Source organism: Microcaecilia unicolor, chromosome 13 (assembly GCF_901765095.1).
Source record: "Microcaecilia unicolor chromosome 13, aMicUni1.1, whole genome shotgun sequence".
In the NCBI taxonomy this organism is placed as follows: Eukaryota; Metazoa; Chordata; class Amphibia; order Gymnophiona; family Siphonopidae; genus Microcaecilia; species Microcaecilia unicolor.
In genome coordinates, this window is record NC_044043.1 from 50763783 (window position 1) to 50781026 (window position 17244).

The window sequence follows — 17244 nt, forward strand, 5'->3', positions numbered from 1 at the left end:
TCATTCGTGCCTAATATTTACTGTCTCTTAGTGTCTCGGGAGGACAACCACTGTTCATAAAGCTTCCAAGTCTTTTGATGTTGTATTAAATGTCCATTCCGTAATGCTGTGAGTTTGGACATAAGGCAAATGTAATCTAATTTTTGCAGGACTTTATGAAGGCCCGGCAGTGATGGTTGTTTCCAAGCCGCTGCTAATACCAGCTTGCCTGCCACAAACAGTTGTCCAGCAAACTGATGTATTGGATTTGGAACTCCTTCGGGTTTAAAATGTAGCAAACAGTAATCCATCTTCATTGGGTAGGTTATCCCAGTGACCTCAGTCAGAAATTTCAGAAGCATTGTCCAGTATGTCTGAGCGTGTGTGCAGGCCCACCAGATGTGGAACATGTCCCCTATTCCATCGCACTGTCGCCAGCATGTAGCTGAGCATCCTCTAAACATCTTTGCAATGCGATGCGGGGTATAGTACCAGCAGTATAATATCTTATGTCCATTCTCAATCATAGAACTAGAAATCGAGACCTTAAGCAGAGATTTAAATGCTAATTTCCATTGTTGAAAAGTATATGTTTCCTTCAAGGCTTCATTCCATATAGCTAAATAATGTTCTACGGGGTTGGAGTATAGAAGCAATGCTTCATAGAGTCTTGATATGCTCCCCTTACCTCCCCCTCTCACCATACACATTTCTATCTTAGTTTCTGATAAGTTAAGCTCATCTCTTGCCCTTCGCTTTATAAAGTCCTGTACTTGGTAATATTGGAAAGCCTGTAAGGAGGATAAACCATGTTCCCTGCAGAGCTCTTCAAACGCTATTGTCGTATTCTCTTCCCACATTTGGCCCAAAGTACACAGACCCATATCTTCCCAGCCACAGTAGGCCGTGGTATGCCTTCCTGGTGTAAAATGTGGAGCAAATCTAAGGTACATGTGCCGAAAAAACTTACGTCCTGGAAAAAACTGTTCTCGCACCCCACTCCAGGTGTGCAAGGGCCACTGCATCAGCGGCGGACATCCCTTGATGAGTTCATCTAACTCCTGTTTAGCTAGCCATGGAATAGCCCTAAGCGGGAAGGGGCCCACCCAGCCCTGCTCCATCCTGACACTCAATTTTTCTGTGTCTGTGAACCAAGCCGCTATTGTTCTAAGATGTGCCGCCTGGTAATATAGGGTAATAGAGGGGACCCCCATCCCTCCCTGCTGCCTTGGTTGGTACATAACTTCTCTTCTAACTCGCGGTGGTCTTTTTTTCCAGATAAAGGAGAAGATGTCCCTCTGGAGGCCTCGTAAGAAGCTATCTGGGATGGAAATTGGTAATGCCATAAAAAGATACAGTATCCTTGGGAGTACTACCATTTTTACTGCACTTATCCTCCCAACCCAGGACAACTGTAGACCCCCCCATCTTTGCAAGTCTTGCAGCAAACGCTTCGCTATCTCGGGGAAATTAACCTGGTATAACTCCTTGATATCTCTGGGAATATTAACCCCCAGGTATCGAATGTATCGCGATGCCCATCGGAACGGAGTTGCCTGCTGTAGACGGGATTTTTGTTCAATGGGAATATTTATGTCAAGCACTTCAGATTTGTCTAGATTAATCTTAAACCCCGAGACTTTCCCGTATGCATTTAGCATCTCTAGTATTTTCGGAAAGGAGGTCTCAGGATCTTTTAGCATCAGCAAGACGTCATCTGCAAAGAGAAGCGTCCGCGTTTCGATTTTACCCAATCGCGGCCCCTTTACTTCTGGATGTGCCCTAAGCCTAACCGCCAACGGCTCCATTACAATGGCAAAAAGCAGGGGGGACATTGCACATCCCTGCCTTGTTCCTCTATATAAATTGAAGGGCTCTGTCAGTCTGCCATTTATTCTAATGGAGGCCTGAGGGGTTTATAGATTAGACGAAGCCAGTGGAGGAAACGCCCAGTGAATCCCATTTTATCTAGCACTCCAAACAAGAAGGACCAGCTCACTCTGTCAAACGCCTTTTCGGCATCTAGTGACAGAATGCATAATGGAGACCGCGTATCCTGTGCATGGTATACCAAATGTAGTGCTCTACGTATATTATCGAATGTCTGTCTCCCATGCACGAAGCCTGCCTGATCCTCATGAATTAGAAAGGGTAGATATTTTTGCAGTCGTGTTGCCAAAATCTTTGTGAAGATCTTATAGTCTATCCCTAACAGTGAGATAGGCCTATAAGATCCACAGAGCTGTGGGTCCTTCCCTGGCTTGTGGATGACCGTAATATTAGCCAAATTCCAGGTTGGGGGGAGCCCCGGACTGTCCTCTAGGGAATTAAACACTTGCAATAGCAATGGGGCCAGAAGCTTCCCAAATGTTTTATAGAATTTGCCAGTGAAGCCATCGGGTCCCGGAGCCTTACCTGCCGGGAGCTCCTTAATAGCGTGAATAACCTCTTCCATTTCAATGGGGTGCGCTAGCATCTGAGTGGCACTAGATGTCAGTCTTGGAAGCTCTAACCCCTCTAAGTAATCTGTTATCTCTATGTGATCTGTCTCCTCGCCTCTGGTGTATAACTTCTCATAAAAATCTTTGAATGCTAACTCTATATAATCAGAGTCTGTGTGGGTGTCCCCTCCCTCATCCCTTAGGCTCGCAATGATGTTGCGGTTCGCTTGCTGTTTTAGCCTGTAGGCCAGAAGACGGCTAGCCTTATTGCCAAATTCGTAGTGAGTCTGTTGAGCCTTCTGAAGACTCTCGGAGATATCCGCTAGCTCCAAATCACAGATTTGATCCCGCAGCCGGCGAGCTCTATCTAAGCTCGCTTGCTTATGTTCCGATCCACCACTATGAAGCCTGGCTTCTTCCTGTTCTAGTTGTTTCCGGAGAGTCGCCTCTTTTAACATCCGCTGTTTCCTAGTGTGTGCCTTCAGCGCTATGAGGTGACCCCGCATGACTGCTTTAAATCCCTCCCAGACTATTATCGGTGAGACTGTCCCATTATCATTGAATTGGATATATTCTTTAATATTGGTTTCAATGCTAACTAGATTAGCCGGATCCTGCAAAAGAGCATCATCCAGGCGCCAGCTTTTCTGTCTCCCTCGCGTATTGGGTAATGTCAGCTGCATCAGAACCGGAGAGTGGTCTGACCAGGTTCTAGGTAAAATCTGCTGTGTCCCTGCCAATCCTGCTATCGCTGCTTCTCCTAGCCAGTAGTCAATCCTAGAGGATGACTTGTGTACTGCAGAGTAGTAGGTATAGCTACGCTTTCTTGGGTGTACTTGCCGCCACAGGTCTATTAGGTGCCAATGATTCACAAATTCGTGCAATTTTTCTCTATCTCTTCGGCCATATTGTATGCTACTCGAGGAGTTGTCTAGATGAGCCTGCATGGTAAGATTAAAATCCCCCCCCACCAATAGGGAGCCCTCTACATGTTTCTGGAGCAGTTGGTCTAACTCTGAGAAAAAACCTTCTTGCTGTGCATTCGGCCCATACACGTTTACTATAGTAAAGATCTGTCCTAACAGCGACAACACTACCAGGAGGTATCTTCCCCCCTTGTCTCTGGTCACTTTAAGTATGTTCCAGGGTTTATCACCCACAAATGCCATCATTACCCCTTTACTCTTTGTGTTGTCGCTATTGGACGCAAAATATATATGAGGATATTTCTTATGGTAGCACAAATATTCATGTCTGGATAGTAAGTGGGTCTCCTGCACTAGGACCACATCTGCTCGCAAACGGAGCATTTCTCTAAACAGGAGTTGTCGCTTTCTCGGGATATTCAACCCTCTGGCATTAATCAGTAGTAGGTTAATATCTGCCATGAGATGTCATAATAAGTTGCTCTATTGCCTGCTAATTTCTGAGTCATTATGCTTCTTTGCCTATTTCCTATTGGTTTCCTCTGCTGAGCCCTCCCCTTACCATCCTGATAGGCCTCTGTCTTGTCCCTATCCCAGGGTTTCCCTCCCTCCCCCCTCCCCTCATTAGAAAGCTGCCCCTGTATATCACTAAGGGCATTCTAGAAGGAAGTGTACGCTGTTCAGTCCATATTTCCGCGGAGGCTCCTGCATCTTTGAGTTAAGCCTTGTCTCTTTGCAATTTTAACCTTTCTATAAAATTAAGTGACAACAGAACAACATAACAGGTGTTTGCATAGTATTAACAAAACAAAATACATCACCCAATCACTTCCTAAGGTCCAACTTTTTGTTTTGCAGCATTGCCACTGAGCGCACGTTCAATCAACTTCTGTCTTTTTGCTGATTCAACAGTTGCTCCTTAACCGAGGCTTCCCATTGAAGTGCTTCTCATTCAGGTTACTTTTGTTGCCGACTGTTGGCGTTTTAGGCGTCGCTGACCATTGCCTACTCGTTGCCATTTAGGCGGTATCACCCGGGTTGGGCCTCTCTTTGCTGCTGTCGTCGGAGTTGATGTCTCCATCTCGACTTCCTCTGGTAGCACTTCTTTCGCCTCTGCAAGTGTTCTTATGTGCTGCATTTTACCCTCTTTATAAAATACTAGCGCAAATGGATGCCTCCACTTGTACCGGATCCCCAGTTCTTGAAGTCTTCTAGTGACTGGTTTGAGTTCCGCTCTGCGCTTCAATGTAGTGGCTGCCAGATCTTGATACACTTCCACTGTGTATGTATCCCACTTAAAATTTGGAGTCTGTCGTGCCGCTTTTGCCACCTGCTCCTTCATCTTAAAGTCTCTAAAGCACACTATTATGTCCTTAGGCAGATTGGCTCGTGGAGAGCTGAATGCCCGGTGAGCTCTCTCAATGAGGATCGCGGTTGGTTCTATTGCTGTACCTCCAGCTGTTAGCAGATCACTTGTCAGCCTTTGTATAGTATCCTCACAGTCAATGTAGGCAGGGGACTCCGGCAGACCACGAAACCGCAAATTGCATCTGCGACTACGGTTCTCCAGATCCTCTAACTTGTCGAGGACCTGCTGATGGGCTAGCTGGCTTTCCGTGGTTCGCTGATCTAAGGTCTCGAGTGCGTCTGACTGGGCATCAAGCCGATTTTCTGCCTCCTCCAGGCGAGAACCTAGCTCTCTTATTTCACCTTTGAGATCTGCCCCCATAGTCACCAGCTCACTTCGCATTGCCTTCAGGTCTGCCCGAATCTCCTGCAGCCACTTCTGCCACTCCGGACCCATTTCCTCCTCGGGCTCCTCCTGGTCTTTATTGGTGTGTGTTTCCCCTGAGGGTGCTGATTCTACAAGTTCCGCTGCCGCGATCGCCCGTTCCGGGCGGTTCAATGTTGCGGCCGCCATTTTATTTTCTCCGCGCGCCAACGATGTAAATGCGAAGCGGGAGAAATTCACTCTCTCCGTCTCCGTCTGCATCGGGAGTTTAATCCCGCTGTGTTGCGCTCTCCTCTGCTCGCGTTTTGCAATAATTTCGCCGCTTGAAACAGGCTTTTTAGCTTGTAAATCTCCGCGGGTTATACGGAGCTCAGCTAGCATGCAGCCATGCCGTTTCGTGACGTCACTTCCTCCCCGATGATAGGCTTTCTGTAGTCTCTGGAGCAGAGGAGGAGCTAGATTTACAGTCAGCAAAACAGCAGTTTGGGCTAGAGGAAGACATCTTTTTGAGGGGGAGAAAGTTCCACTGGGAGAGAATCCTTCTGTGGTCTTTATTTTTGGTAAGACAGATTTGGCTACTTTCATTTTCCAGATTTTGTCCACTCTTAAGATTTTGATGGATAAGCCCAGTTCTAGTTCCTTGAGCCCCCTTTTAGTTGATTATCAGAAAGCCTTCCAAGGCATTCTGTGTTCTTCAGGTGATACCATTTCTGTGGAATGGGAAGTTCCAGATGCCAATTTACATGTTAAGCGGTTTATGGTTATTAGGCTTTACCAATAGCAACTCAGCAATGTAAAAGACTTGAGGTGTCTAAGGTAAATGCATTGATTTCTGTGATGAAGACTACTATCCTGGTTGATTGGAATGCAGAGTTGAAAGAGTCCCAGGACTACAAGATGGAGTCTCTTTTGAAGCATTTACTGGAAGTCTTGGAAGTTTCTCTGGAAGCATTTCTACCCTTAGAGAGGTATATTATGTTGCAGTAAAAATAAATTCTTCACTGAATACAGCTGTTCAAGTAACATCTAAGGTCTCCAGAGAGGTATTGGATGTCTCACAAGTTTTGCAAACATCATTGGAGTTGGAAGTCACCCCTGCCACTTTGATTGTGTCTTTTGCTTTAGTGGTGGACTGAGACTGTATTAAAAGATTTTTATCCGGAAGCGAGCAGCTTTATTTCTAGGATTAAAACCGTCCATTTTGCCTGATGTGACTAAGTCTACTCAAACTAGAACAGGGGTTCTCAATCTAACCGCCTTTATAAAGAAATTCATCCAAGACGGTGCACAGCAGGTACAGTTTAACATAAAACATACAATTTTGTTAACAGCATACCAAAAGTAAACATAAATACAATTAATGAGGTAAACTTAAAAACAGTAAATTGAAGCCTAATAATAGAACTCCTATGAAACAATATAAAAAATATACACATTTAACAGCACTGGAATTCAAATACCAGAGAATATAATACAATGTTAGCAGAATACTAATGATACACCTAATAAGCATGCATTAGAACATTCAACTAACATAGATATAATGCTAAAGATTTTCTACAGTATGGCTTACTATATGGCCAAGGGACCAAGAGCAGATATATGATGGGAACAAGATGTGTGATACAGAGTCAGTTGGGATAATTTGATGGCTAGCTAAATTCAAGGCAACCTAGTCCTCTGCAAACACCTAGCCAGTCAGGTTTTCAGGATAACTACAATGTATATGCACGAGTTAGACTGCATAAAATGGAGGTATTGCATGCAAATTTATCTCATGTATATTAATTGAGGATATCCCGAAAACTTGACTGGCTAGGTTTGTCCCGAGGACTGGGTTGAGAACTCCTGAACTAGAAGAAGCTTTTGAGACCTCTTGCTCTTCAGTGTAGTGCTCAGTTTCTTTTATGTTTTCCTTGTCAATGTGTTTTGAAACATCAAGGGAATTGATATATCTTTTTGTTGCCTGATCACCTAAAAATGTTTCTTGCTGAAAAGTTGCCTGCAATTTTATTTTTATCTCATGACTGAAGTGTCTTGTGGAAATGTTACATTGATTTGTGTATTCTTCTCTCATTTTGCTTTTTGTTTGATTGGATGTTGCCTCTCAATTTTCTGTTTCTAACATCCCCTCCCCTTCTTCAAAGATCAAGGTCTAAAAGAACATTTCTCTTTTTTGGTAATTTGCTTAATGCTTCTTTTCTATTATTTGGCATTAAAGAGAATGTTGTTATTTCTTTCATTGTTCTATGGTTCAATATATGATTCTGAAAATGAAAATTAAAAAATAAATTGGTCTGCATTGTTACTTCTAAAAAGTGTCTCAGTAAATTACCTTTTAAAGGAGCTTTGCTTTTCGGTGAGGATTTAGAAAAATTGGTTAAAAGTTGTTCTGAGTCCTGGGTTCCTAGGCTTCCAGAAGATTGTCCCAAACTACCTTATAGAGGTTTTTTTGATTAGAAAACACCAAAGAGCCCAGGAGATAACCAACCGGGAGGAGTGGGCGCTACTCATTGCAGTAGATTTCCTTTTAGAGGTCGGTCCTTTCAAGTTAGCCATAGAGGAGGTTGAGATTTCTCTGTAAGATCATCAGGCACTACCAAGAGTTCATAATGAAAGTCCGTCGGCCTGCTTTCTAGTGCTTTTTGGTAGAAGGTTGACTGTCATTTTGCCAGAGGTGGACTCAGATAATCGCAGATCTTTGGGTTCTAGAAGTTACTTAGGACGGTTGTACTCTGGCATTTTTTTTATCTCAAGGCATTTTTGGAATCACCCTATTGTTCTTGCTTAAAAATAGCAGAAGTCTGACAGACGTTATTCAGGTTACTTCAGTTAGAAGCTGTGCTTTCAGTTCTGCTTTCAGAAGAGAGAGCACAGTGTTATTCAGTTTATTTTTAGGTTCCAAAGAATGAAGGTATCTTCTGTCCGATTCTCAATCTCAAAGCAGTTAACAAATTTCTCAAGGTTCCAACTTTTTGAATGTAAAATTTAAGAGTGATGGTGGCAGTGCAGCAAGAAGAGATCCTTCTTCAAATTTAACGGGCGCTTGCCTACACATCCTTATAAAGAAATCTCATCAACCTTACCAAGGTTCATGACCTTGGGACAGCATTTCCAGCTTTGTGCTCTTCCTTTAGGGCTGGCACAGCACCATGTACATTTACGAAGGTGATGGTAGTGATGGAAGCTGCTTTATGCTAAGAGGGAATTTTGGTCCATCCTTATTTAGACAAAAGCGTCATACAGCAAGGTGCATTTCTTACAAGAACTGGGATAGATTATCAGTTTCTCCAAGAATAACCTTACACTATTTAGAATATTTGAGGGCAAAGTTCGACACCCTCCATCTGAATCAAACTATCTCTTTTCCTGTTTTTCATGATCTTAAAACTAAGGGTAGTGCAGTTGTTTTGCACAAATTAGTTGTGGAACACATGGTGAAGTACTACACCTGGGGGAATTCTGTGCAAAATGTTTGAAAATTCTGTGCATATTTTAAAATTCTCCATAGCTTAGTGTTGTTGTGCAGTAGTCCCCTGTTATAAGGCCTGAAATTCCCTCCTGCCTTTTTCCTCCTTGGACTCCAGCCTCCCCGAATCCCTCTCACTATAATTGCAGTTCTCTCTCCCTCTAATTCCCAGCAAGACCCCTAATTCTGTTTGTCCCACAAAGCCTTCTCCCACATGCAGTACCCCCACCTCTCATTCTTTCTCCCCCAAGTTACACTCTCTCATCTCTCATTCCTTCTCTTCCTGTCCCCAGCTATAATTGCATCTGTCCCCCACCCTCCCCCATGGCACACCCTCATGCTTGATTTTTCCTCTCTCCCCCCCCCCCCCCCACACTGACACACTCTCAACTTGCTCTGCCCCTACCCCTTGGCATAGTCTTAGCTTTCTTTGCGACCTCTGCCACCTCTCCCAATCTCAAGGCATACTTGTGGCACACACTCAGCTTTCTTTGCACTCTCCCAACCCCAGGGCATACTTCCAGCTTTCTCTGCACCCTCCCCAATCCCTATGGCACACAGTCGCCTTTCTCTGTCCCACCCTCCCCAATACCCATGGCACACAGTCACCTTGCTCTGTCCCTATTGCACGGACACCTTGCTCTGTTCTCCTCTCATTATCAAGGCACACTCAGCCATCAACAGCAGCTGCTCTGCTCACACTCCCTCTCCCCTGCTGAGTTTGTGCAGCAAGAAATGGGGGAAATGAACAGCAACATGTCAGGGCACTTCCCACTCCTCCTCTACCAGTCTAGACCCAACAGCTCATATGAACCATGTAGGCCTCCGTACAGCCCCTTGTTTCAAATAAACAATTGGGTTTGGGCTGGCAGAAGAGGTGGAAATGGTCCGCGGTGCAGCCATTCACTTCCTCCTTTTGCTGCTTGATCTCAGCAGTGGAGAGGGAGAATGAGCAAACCAGCTGCTGACATAAAGGAAATTTTGTGTATTTGATGGCATTGATAAATCTGATATTGTATCTTGTAGAGCAGGTGTGCCCCCCCCCCCCCCCAAAGATTCTTGTCTTTCTGTAATCCTTTTTAACCTTTTTGTTTTGCCCCTTTGTGTGCAATATAAACTCTATGTGGATGATATTCAATTTTTGCTCTTTTGATGTTACGCTTATGCCTTATTAGCATTAATCAATGGATGGAGAGGAATTGTTTAAAACTGAATATTTCCAGAACTCAAATTTTGTTTCTGTCTTGCTCTTCTGACATTGCTGCTCCCAGTTCATTTAAAATGAATTCGGTTGAGATTCTAATTCTGAATGAGATTAGGGATCTTGGAGTCCAGCTGGACTCTGCACTCGCGATGAAAAAGCAAGTCTTGAATGTGATTCATGAAATTTTCTACAAGCTGAGGTTAGGCGCCTTGAGCCTTATGTCACTGATTTAAATTTTCGTAAGATAGTCCAAGTTGTTGTGTGCCCGTTATTGGACTGTTGTGATGGTCTTTTTATTGGCATTACGAAGAATTCCCTTACCGTGCTTCAAGTCGCCCAAAATTCTATAGCTAGAGTGATTACAGATAGGTACCTCTTGCTTTAGTCATATTTCTCCAGTTTTTAAATCTTTGCATTGGTTACCTATGAGATGTATTGAATTTAGGATTTTATTGTTTGTTACCATGTCTCTCCTATGTTATGCTGTGCTTTGAGATGTTACCAACCAGCACACCTTCTAAGGTCTTCTCAGAAATATCTCCTTGATATGCCATCTTTTCGGCTGGTATGAATGGAAGAGTAGAGATCCTCCATTTTTTATATTGCAGGTCCAAAATTATACAGTACACACAAACCGAGTGGGAAAATAACTTTAACTTATCTTTTGAACAACAGTTTGCGGCAGTTGCTCAAAAGATAAGTTACAAAAAACGACATGTTTTTCATATTGATGTTTTAATGCACTAAGATTTCATTGCATCACCATATAAATTAGAAAATTGAGACCGATGTTTGAAGTCAGTACTGTGCTGTAATTGTTATATAACAGCACAAAAAAGCACAGGCGTCTGAGGTCTCTTTTTCAACCCTGTATATTATTTTCAGTATTGAAAGTGTCACCTGCACTTAAAGTTATTTTCCCACTCGGTTTGTGTGGACTGTATTATTATTGTACCGGTGGGTGTCCAAAGGTGTTGTTACCTAGGTCCAAAATTATGCAACACATTACCTATTGAACTTTGCACGATACAGGATTTATCAAAATTTAAGAAGGAATTGACAACTATTTGTTACTTTGTTGTTTGTAATATTTTATGTATGTGATTTTGTTTCTCACTTAGAATGTCATGATGATGCAGGTTATGAATAAATTTTATTATTATTATTACCTGTGCGGAATTCTGCGCAAATTTTGTTCTGCACAGTTTTGCAGAATTTCTCCAGGAGTAAAGTACTTGAAGAGTATAGAGGCAGTAAGAAAATCAGATAAGATCTTTGTTTTTTTGTGAAACCCTAAAGTGGAAGCAGCATCAAAAGCGACAATCGCTCAATGTGTTTAAGAGGCTCTTGCTGCATATATTCTTTGTGGTCATCCAGTTCCAGAAGTTTTGAAAGCTTGTTCTCTAAGGGGTCAATCTGCTTCTTGGGTGGAGCACTCCTTAGTATTTTCTAATGAAATTTGCAAAGTGGCAACCTGGGAATGCATACATTCTTTAGCCTGTCACTGCATGGATATTGAAGCTCGAAGTTATGAAACCTTGGGACCAAAGTGTTAGCAGCAGGGATTTCAGTGTCCCACCCTCAGTAGGTACTAGTTTGGTACATCCTAAGAGTCTGGACTGGGCTGACGGGATGATAAGGAAGGGTAAATTAATTTTTACCTGCTAATTTTCTTTCCTTGAGTCCCTCTAGACCAGTCCAGAACCCACCCGTGGTTCTTAGCATCAGTTTGTTTGGTATCCCCTGAACCATAAATATTTTGATTTTGGCTAGTTTGTTTTTCCTTCTGGTCTGGAGAGTTTTATCCTTCGTGAGTGGTTCACTAATTCTTAAGGGAGTTTTTCCTTTTAGTTGCCTTTACTCTTCTGCTTTGTTAGGATAAATACTGATTGGCCAGGGGGTTGTACAGGGTTGCTAAGTGATGACAGCGTAGGTCAGTAGTTCTCAGTCTTACCTGCTGGCAGCACAACACAAACCAAAGTTCTGAATTGGTCTAAAGGGAATCAAGGAAAGAAAATTAGTAGGTAAGAAATAATTTATACTTTTTTTTCTTTAAAAAAAATGTCATAGCCTATTACTAAATGTTTGACTTGACTGGCTCTAGATTTAGAGGAGGGGAGAAAGGAGATTGTGAAACCTGGCTGGAGGGGGGTTGTTGGCCTTGATACGGTCAACTACAGAGCAGGGGAAACCTGCAACTGACAGTTGACCTTGCACATATTCAGGGCTTTTTTTGAGCCGTATGGTACCTTTTCCCTACTGCATTTTTTACAGCTGCCGATGGGTGGGCATCCCCTTGATCACAGATTCCCCCCGCTCCTACCTGTACGGTATTCCAGAGCCTACCTTAAAAGCCATGGTGGTCTGGTGACTTTGGAGCAGGAACCATCCTCATTTCCTCCTGCCCATGCTGGTTTCAGAATCAAAATGGCTGCTGCAACTAGAGGCCAACTGAAACTGCTTTTTTCAATTTTTGGCTGAAACTGAAAGTTCAGCCAAAACTCCACCTGGTTTCAGCTGAAGCTGAAACCAAAAACTTGTTTGTTTGTTTGTGTGAATGTGAAGCAGTGAGAGCTGCTGGGTATTGTCAGAGCATGCAGTCTTTATCCCTCTGCTAAACTCACAGTATTGAAGCCAGAATATAACAATTTAAATAATGAAAGACCATATTTTTACTCCAAGCAAAATAGCCTCAACACACATGGAATGTAGCAAATGAAAACTGAAATTAAAAGCCACAGTGCTTTTACACTGACTGATTTTGCACCACACTTGGAGTGATAGCTGACTCCACAGAGGCTGATTCCTAATGAGCTTATCCCAAACGTATAGATTTAAATTCCTGCTAAAATTTTATATCGAAGTATTTATTTTGAGCACTGTATTTAGCATGTAAACTATTGTGTGAAATCATAACTGCGTTATTTGCTATCGCAGTACAAAAAAAAAGAATAGAAAATGAGTAGGCCCCCCCCCCCTCCGGGACTACCTTACAATTCCTGGTGGTCTAGTAGTATAGTCAGGGCAGGAGTGATGCCCCATTTGTGGCAGCCATTTTGAGAGCACAGCTGGAATGTATAAGAGTAACTGGGGATCGCTCCTGCCCAAACTACACCCCCAGATTACCAGGTATTGTAAGATGGCTAAAACCAAACCAGGCAGCCATAACCAAAACCAAAATTCAGTTGACCTTTAGCCACGACTTCCTGTGGCAGCTTGTGGCAGCCACTTTGAGATTGGAACCTGCATAGATAGGAGCCGTTCCTTTGTTCCAGTCTCAAAATGGCAGCTTTGACTTCCCACATCTGTCTTCTGAACTGCTGTGGGAAGTCACAGCAACCATTTTGATTACAAACCCAGCATAGACAGGAGCTGGGGGGAGGGGCACAGGGAGGTCATGTTGTGGTGAGATGGGGGGGAGGGGCATACATACCAGTTTGCCTACCCTTGGTACCCTAATATAGAGGCAAAGTGCAATAAAGTCGTTTCCCCCCCCCCCCCCCCCCTCCCCGAATAACATTGCTATCCCCTAATGAAAATGCAAATACTTTATTACACACTTATTTGAAGTGAGAACAAACTTCATTCAAGCTGAACTGCTTTAAAATAAGAATTTGCTATGGTTTTGCTCAATAGTGGATCAAGGAATATAGCTGATTTTTGTCATTTCCTGAAACTTTTATTTTTTAATTTGTATCTTCAAAAAATAATAAATTGTTAGAAATAAAGTGTCTATTATCTTAAATATATGTATAGTTCTGAGAGTTCTTTTTTTCTTTTTTCCCCAATGCCCCCCTCCCCATCTAAAGCGAGTAACCATGTGTATATAAATGGAAGTGGCAGAGCTTCGAGGCGTGGGGGAAGTTCCTCAGCCTGCAACAGTTTACTGGATCTGGATCCCCTGATTTTAATCCATTTGTTGGATCTAAAGGACAGAAGTAGTGTGGAAAATATTCTGGGTCTACAGCCTCGCCCTCCCGTTTCACTCCTGCAAGCTACAGGTACACAATACAGATAGCACAAATGCAAACAATCTACTTTTCTCTATATTTTAAATTCCTCTTAGGCAGTATAGTCCATGGTTATCTTAAGAAGTGTGTTAATTTATCTTTAGGTAAAATGGCAGTCAAAATGAATACGTATTAGCCAAGAATGGGAATCTTTTGACTATGGTAATCCTCAAAGATGCTTCCTAAATTTCTGTCATGCTTTTTCGGTTGAGCAGTTTATTGAAAGGCAGAATTTAGACGTTTTACATTGCAATTCATCCAAATAGCAAAAGGGCGTGTTGGAGGAGTATTTTCGGCAGGACTAGGGAGAGCCCAAATTTAGGACCTTTCAGCAAAAATGGAAGGGGAAGAAACATCCAAGGCAAAAAAGGACTTCTATTTTTTTTATCTAGACCTGTTTCAGTCACGTTAAGGTTACAAAACGATGCCCTAATTGAGCAGCTGATCACTGGAGGGATAAAGGCACGACCCTTCCTTCATCTCCCAGGGGTTACTCACCCCATCTCACCCCTCTAAGAAATTAAAGTGACAGTGGATACCAGGCTGTATGACAGCTTCAGGTATTATGGACTTCCCTAATAGAGCAGCAAGCAAGTATAAGGAGTATGAGAGACTAATATAAAGAACAAAATTACAGAGCATATTGAAAAGCATGGATTAACGAGACAAAGCCAACATGGATTTAGTGAAGGGAAATCTTGCCTCACCAGTCTACTACATTTTTTTGAATGGGTGAACAAATGTGTGAATAAAGGTGAGCCAGTTGATGTTGGGTATCTGGATTTTCAAAAGGCTTTTGACAGAGTACCTCATGAAAGACTCCAGAGGAAAGTGGAGAGTCATTGGATAGGAGGTAGTGTCCTATTGTGGATTAAAAACTGGTTTAAAGATAGAAAACAATAACAATGAGCATCTATAATAAACCTGCCCACCACCACCACCCTCTACCCTTCGAACCCCAACAATAGTTGACTTCTATCCCAAGAAATCCTAATCTGCCCTGTTAAACTGTCCAGGGGTACAAAATACAACCCATTCTGTATGCCCTAGAGTTGAGAAATGTGCCCTAAGGAGCACTTGTTATGATTTTTTAATCTGTAGATGACTCAGAAGTCATTAACAGTGCAGCTCTCCTGTCTTCCACAGTCCTTCCTGCACTAGAAGATGTCTTTTTAGAAGATGTGCTGGTAGCAGGAATATACAGGATCCTCCATGCACATTTTGCTAGCTGTGGCCAGCATGTTTGCTTGTTTTTCCAAAAAATGAAAATATTGTCGTCTGCATCAATTAAACATAAATAATAGTCCAGTTTATTAACAGGCTTCAAAGTAGAAAGTGACACAGGGACAAAGTTTGTCCCCATCATTTTTCATTGTATGGGGTTTCCTGCTATTAGAGGATGATGAAAAAATTGATTGGCCAAGTGACTCCAGGATGGGAACAAATTCCTGCTCTTCTCTATTTCAGTTAAGACCAACTCCTTAACTTTATTTGCTATGAACAGTAGCTTTGGTAAAGAAAAAAAATAATAAAAGGTCACCAAACTTCATTTCATTGTCTGAAAAAGGAGGAGCATAGCTCTTGGAGCTAGTCTCAGATGTGTATTGTCCAGCAGAAAGGTATTACAACATATTGTCAGACCTTTTATTTCTATTAAAACAAAAAAAAAAAAAAGTAAAATAAATATTGCAGGCAAATGCTGCTAGTGTGTTACATTTTATTGAGTATGCATGTATTTAATCTTTAATTAGTAAAGCACTTTCTAATTCTTCAGCTGTTACAGTGTAGCAAGGGATTTGAATCCGTTCCTTTTGGCTCCTTACATTGGCAAAATGAAGTTTGCCTCTACAAAGGTTAGAGATGGATTCTGTTTCCCAGTTCTATTACTTATAAGCACTCACATTGTTTTCCAGGGTTTCGTTTGAGATGCTTGCATTGTTCAGCTAGTGTTCTTGAAATGATTTTAGAGAGTATCAATTCAAGGGCTAGTTTAGAAATTCAGATGCTGTTGCTAATTTATCCCCATTCTTTGAAAGAAATACTTTAATTTGCTTGGAAGTACACCTTACGTCACCAGGGAAGTCTGGAAGGAAGCCAGGAATTATTCTGAAATCAGCACCTGAGATGAGCTACTGAGTAGCTCTAGAAAGAACTTTACTCTGCTCAAAGATGTAGGGTAAAATGGCAGATTCTGGAAGTTAGGTATAATGACTTTTTGATGTAGAATGGGTGGGTAATGCAGATAGAGTGATGCTGCCCCATATGCTTAGGAAGTTATCTTGTGGTGGTACATGTTATAGTTATGTGCTTTTTGTGACTTGCAATCTACTCTTTTAAGAACAGGATGGGCTTTTATAAATGATGTCCTGTTAGTCTCTAAAGCTCAGAGATAAAGTCCTCCAGTGGCGTAGCTAGGGTAGTTGACACCCGGGGCCGGTCATTTTTTTAACCCCCCCCCCCCCCCCCCCCAAATCCAGTACTAGGCATACCGAGAATACAAAACACTCAGGACCTATAGAGCAATTCTACCATACCATAAACAGTAATTTGTACGAGTCACACAAGGAAAAGGAAAGCATCTTAAACACTACAGTGAGCACTAGAATTCACCTATTGTAAAACGAAAACAGACAGATTAGTACAGATCATCAATCCTGCACAGTCAATGCCAACCGAAAGCCATGTCTTTTTCACAAACACAGATACATCCTAATCCACTATAGAATAAGTAATCATAAACTTTCTATTTAGACAAAAATTAAACTGAACCCCCGATGCCAGACTCTGCATACAATGCAACACCACAGAAACAGAAACTGTCCCCTAGTACTGTGCAAAATATAAAGACAGCAGATGTAAATTTGAAAAAACTAACAAATACCAATCACCACTTTACAAATTAACAAATAGAAATAAAACAAATACAGAAAATAAAATAATACCATTTTATTGGACTAATACATTTGGCTTCCAGAGGCCAAAATCTCCTTCCTCAGGTCAATACAGTATAGTACTGTTACAGTATCGTATCCTGACCTGAGGAAGGGGGTTTTGTTCTCTGAAAGTTAAGTCGAAATGTATTAAAATTAGTCCAATAAAAAGATTACCTTATTTACATGTTCTATTAACATTTATTAATACAGCTACAATACTATATCTTAAAGCAAAAAAAATAAAAATATATATTTTATTTACAGTTTGTTGTCTCTGGTTTCTGCTTTCCTCATCTTCTTTTCACTGTCTTCCTTCCATCCAGCATCTGTCTTCGCTTTCTGCCATCCAGTGTTTGCTCTCTCTAATGTCCCTTCCATCCACTGTCTCCCCTCTCTCTCTGCCCCTTCCATTCACTGTCTGCCCTCTATTTCTGCCCCTTCCATCCACCATCTGCCCCAGTCTGCCATCTCCCTCCCATCCACATCTGCCCTCTATCTCTGCCCCTTCCATCCACCATTTGCCCCAGGCTGCCCTCTTTCTCTCTCCCCC

The 17244-nt window shown here is 42.2% G+C and overlaps 1 protein-coding gene across 1 annotated transcript in view; it reads left to right on the forward strand.

Moving 5' to 3' along the window:
- Positions 1-17244, forward strand: part of TRIM37 (tripartite motif containing 37) — a 262079-nt gene that overhangs the window by 197563 nt on the left and 47272 nt on the right. The window contains exon 19 of the mRNA XM_030222400.1: positions 13561-13752. Within this exon, the coding sequence (XP_030078260.1) occupies positions 13561-13752 (192 nt within the window). The remainder of the gene's footprint in view (positions 1-13560; positions 13753-17244) is intronic.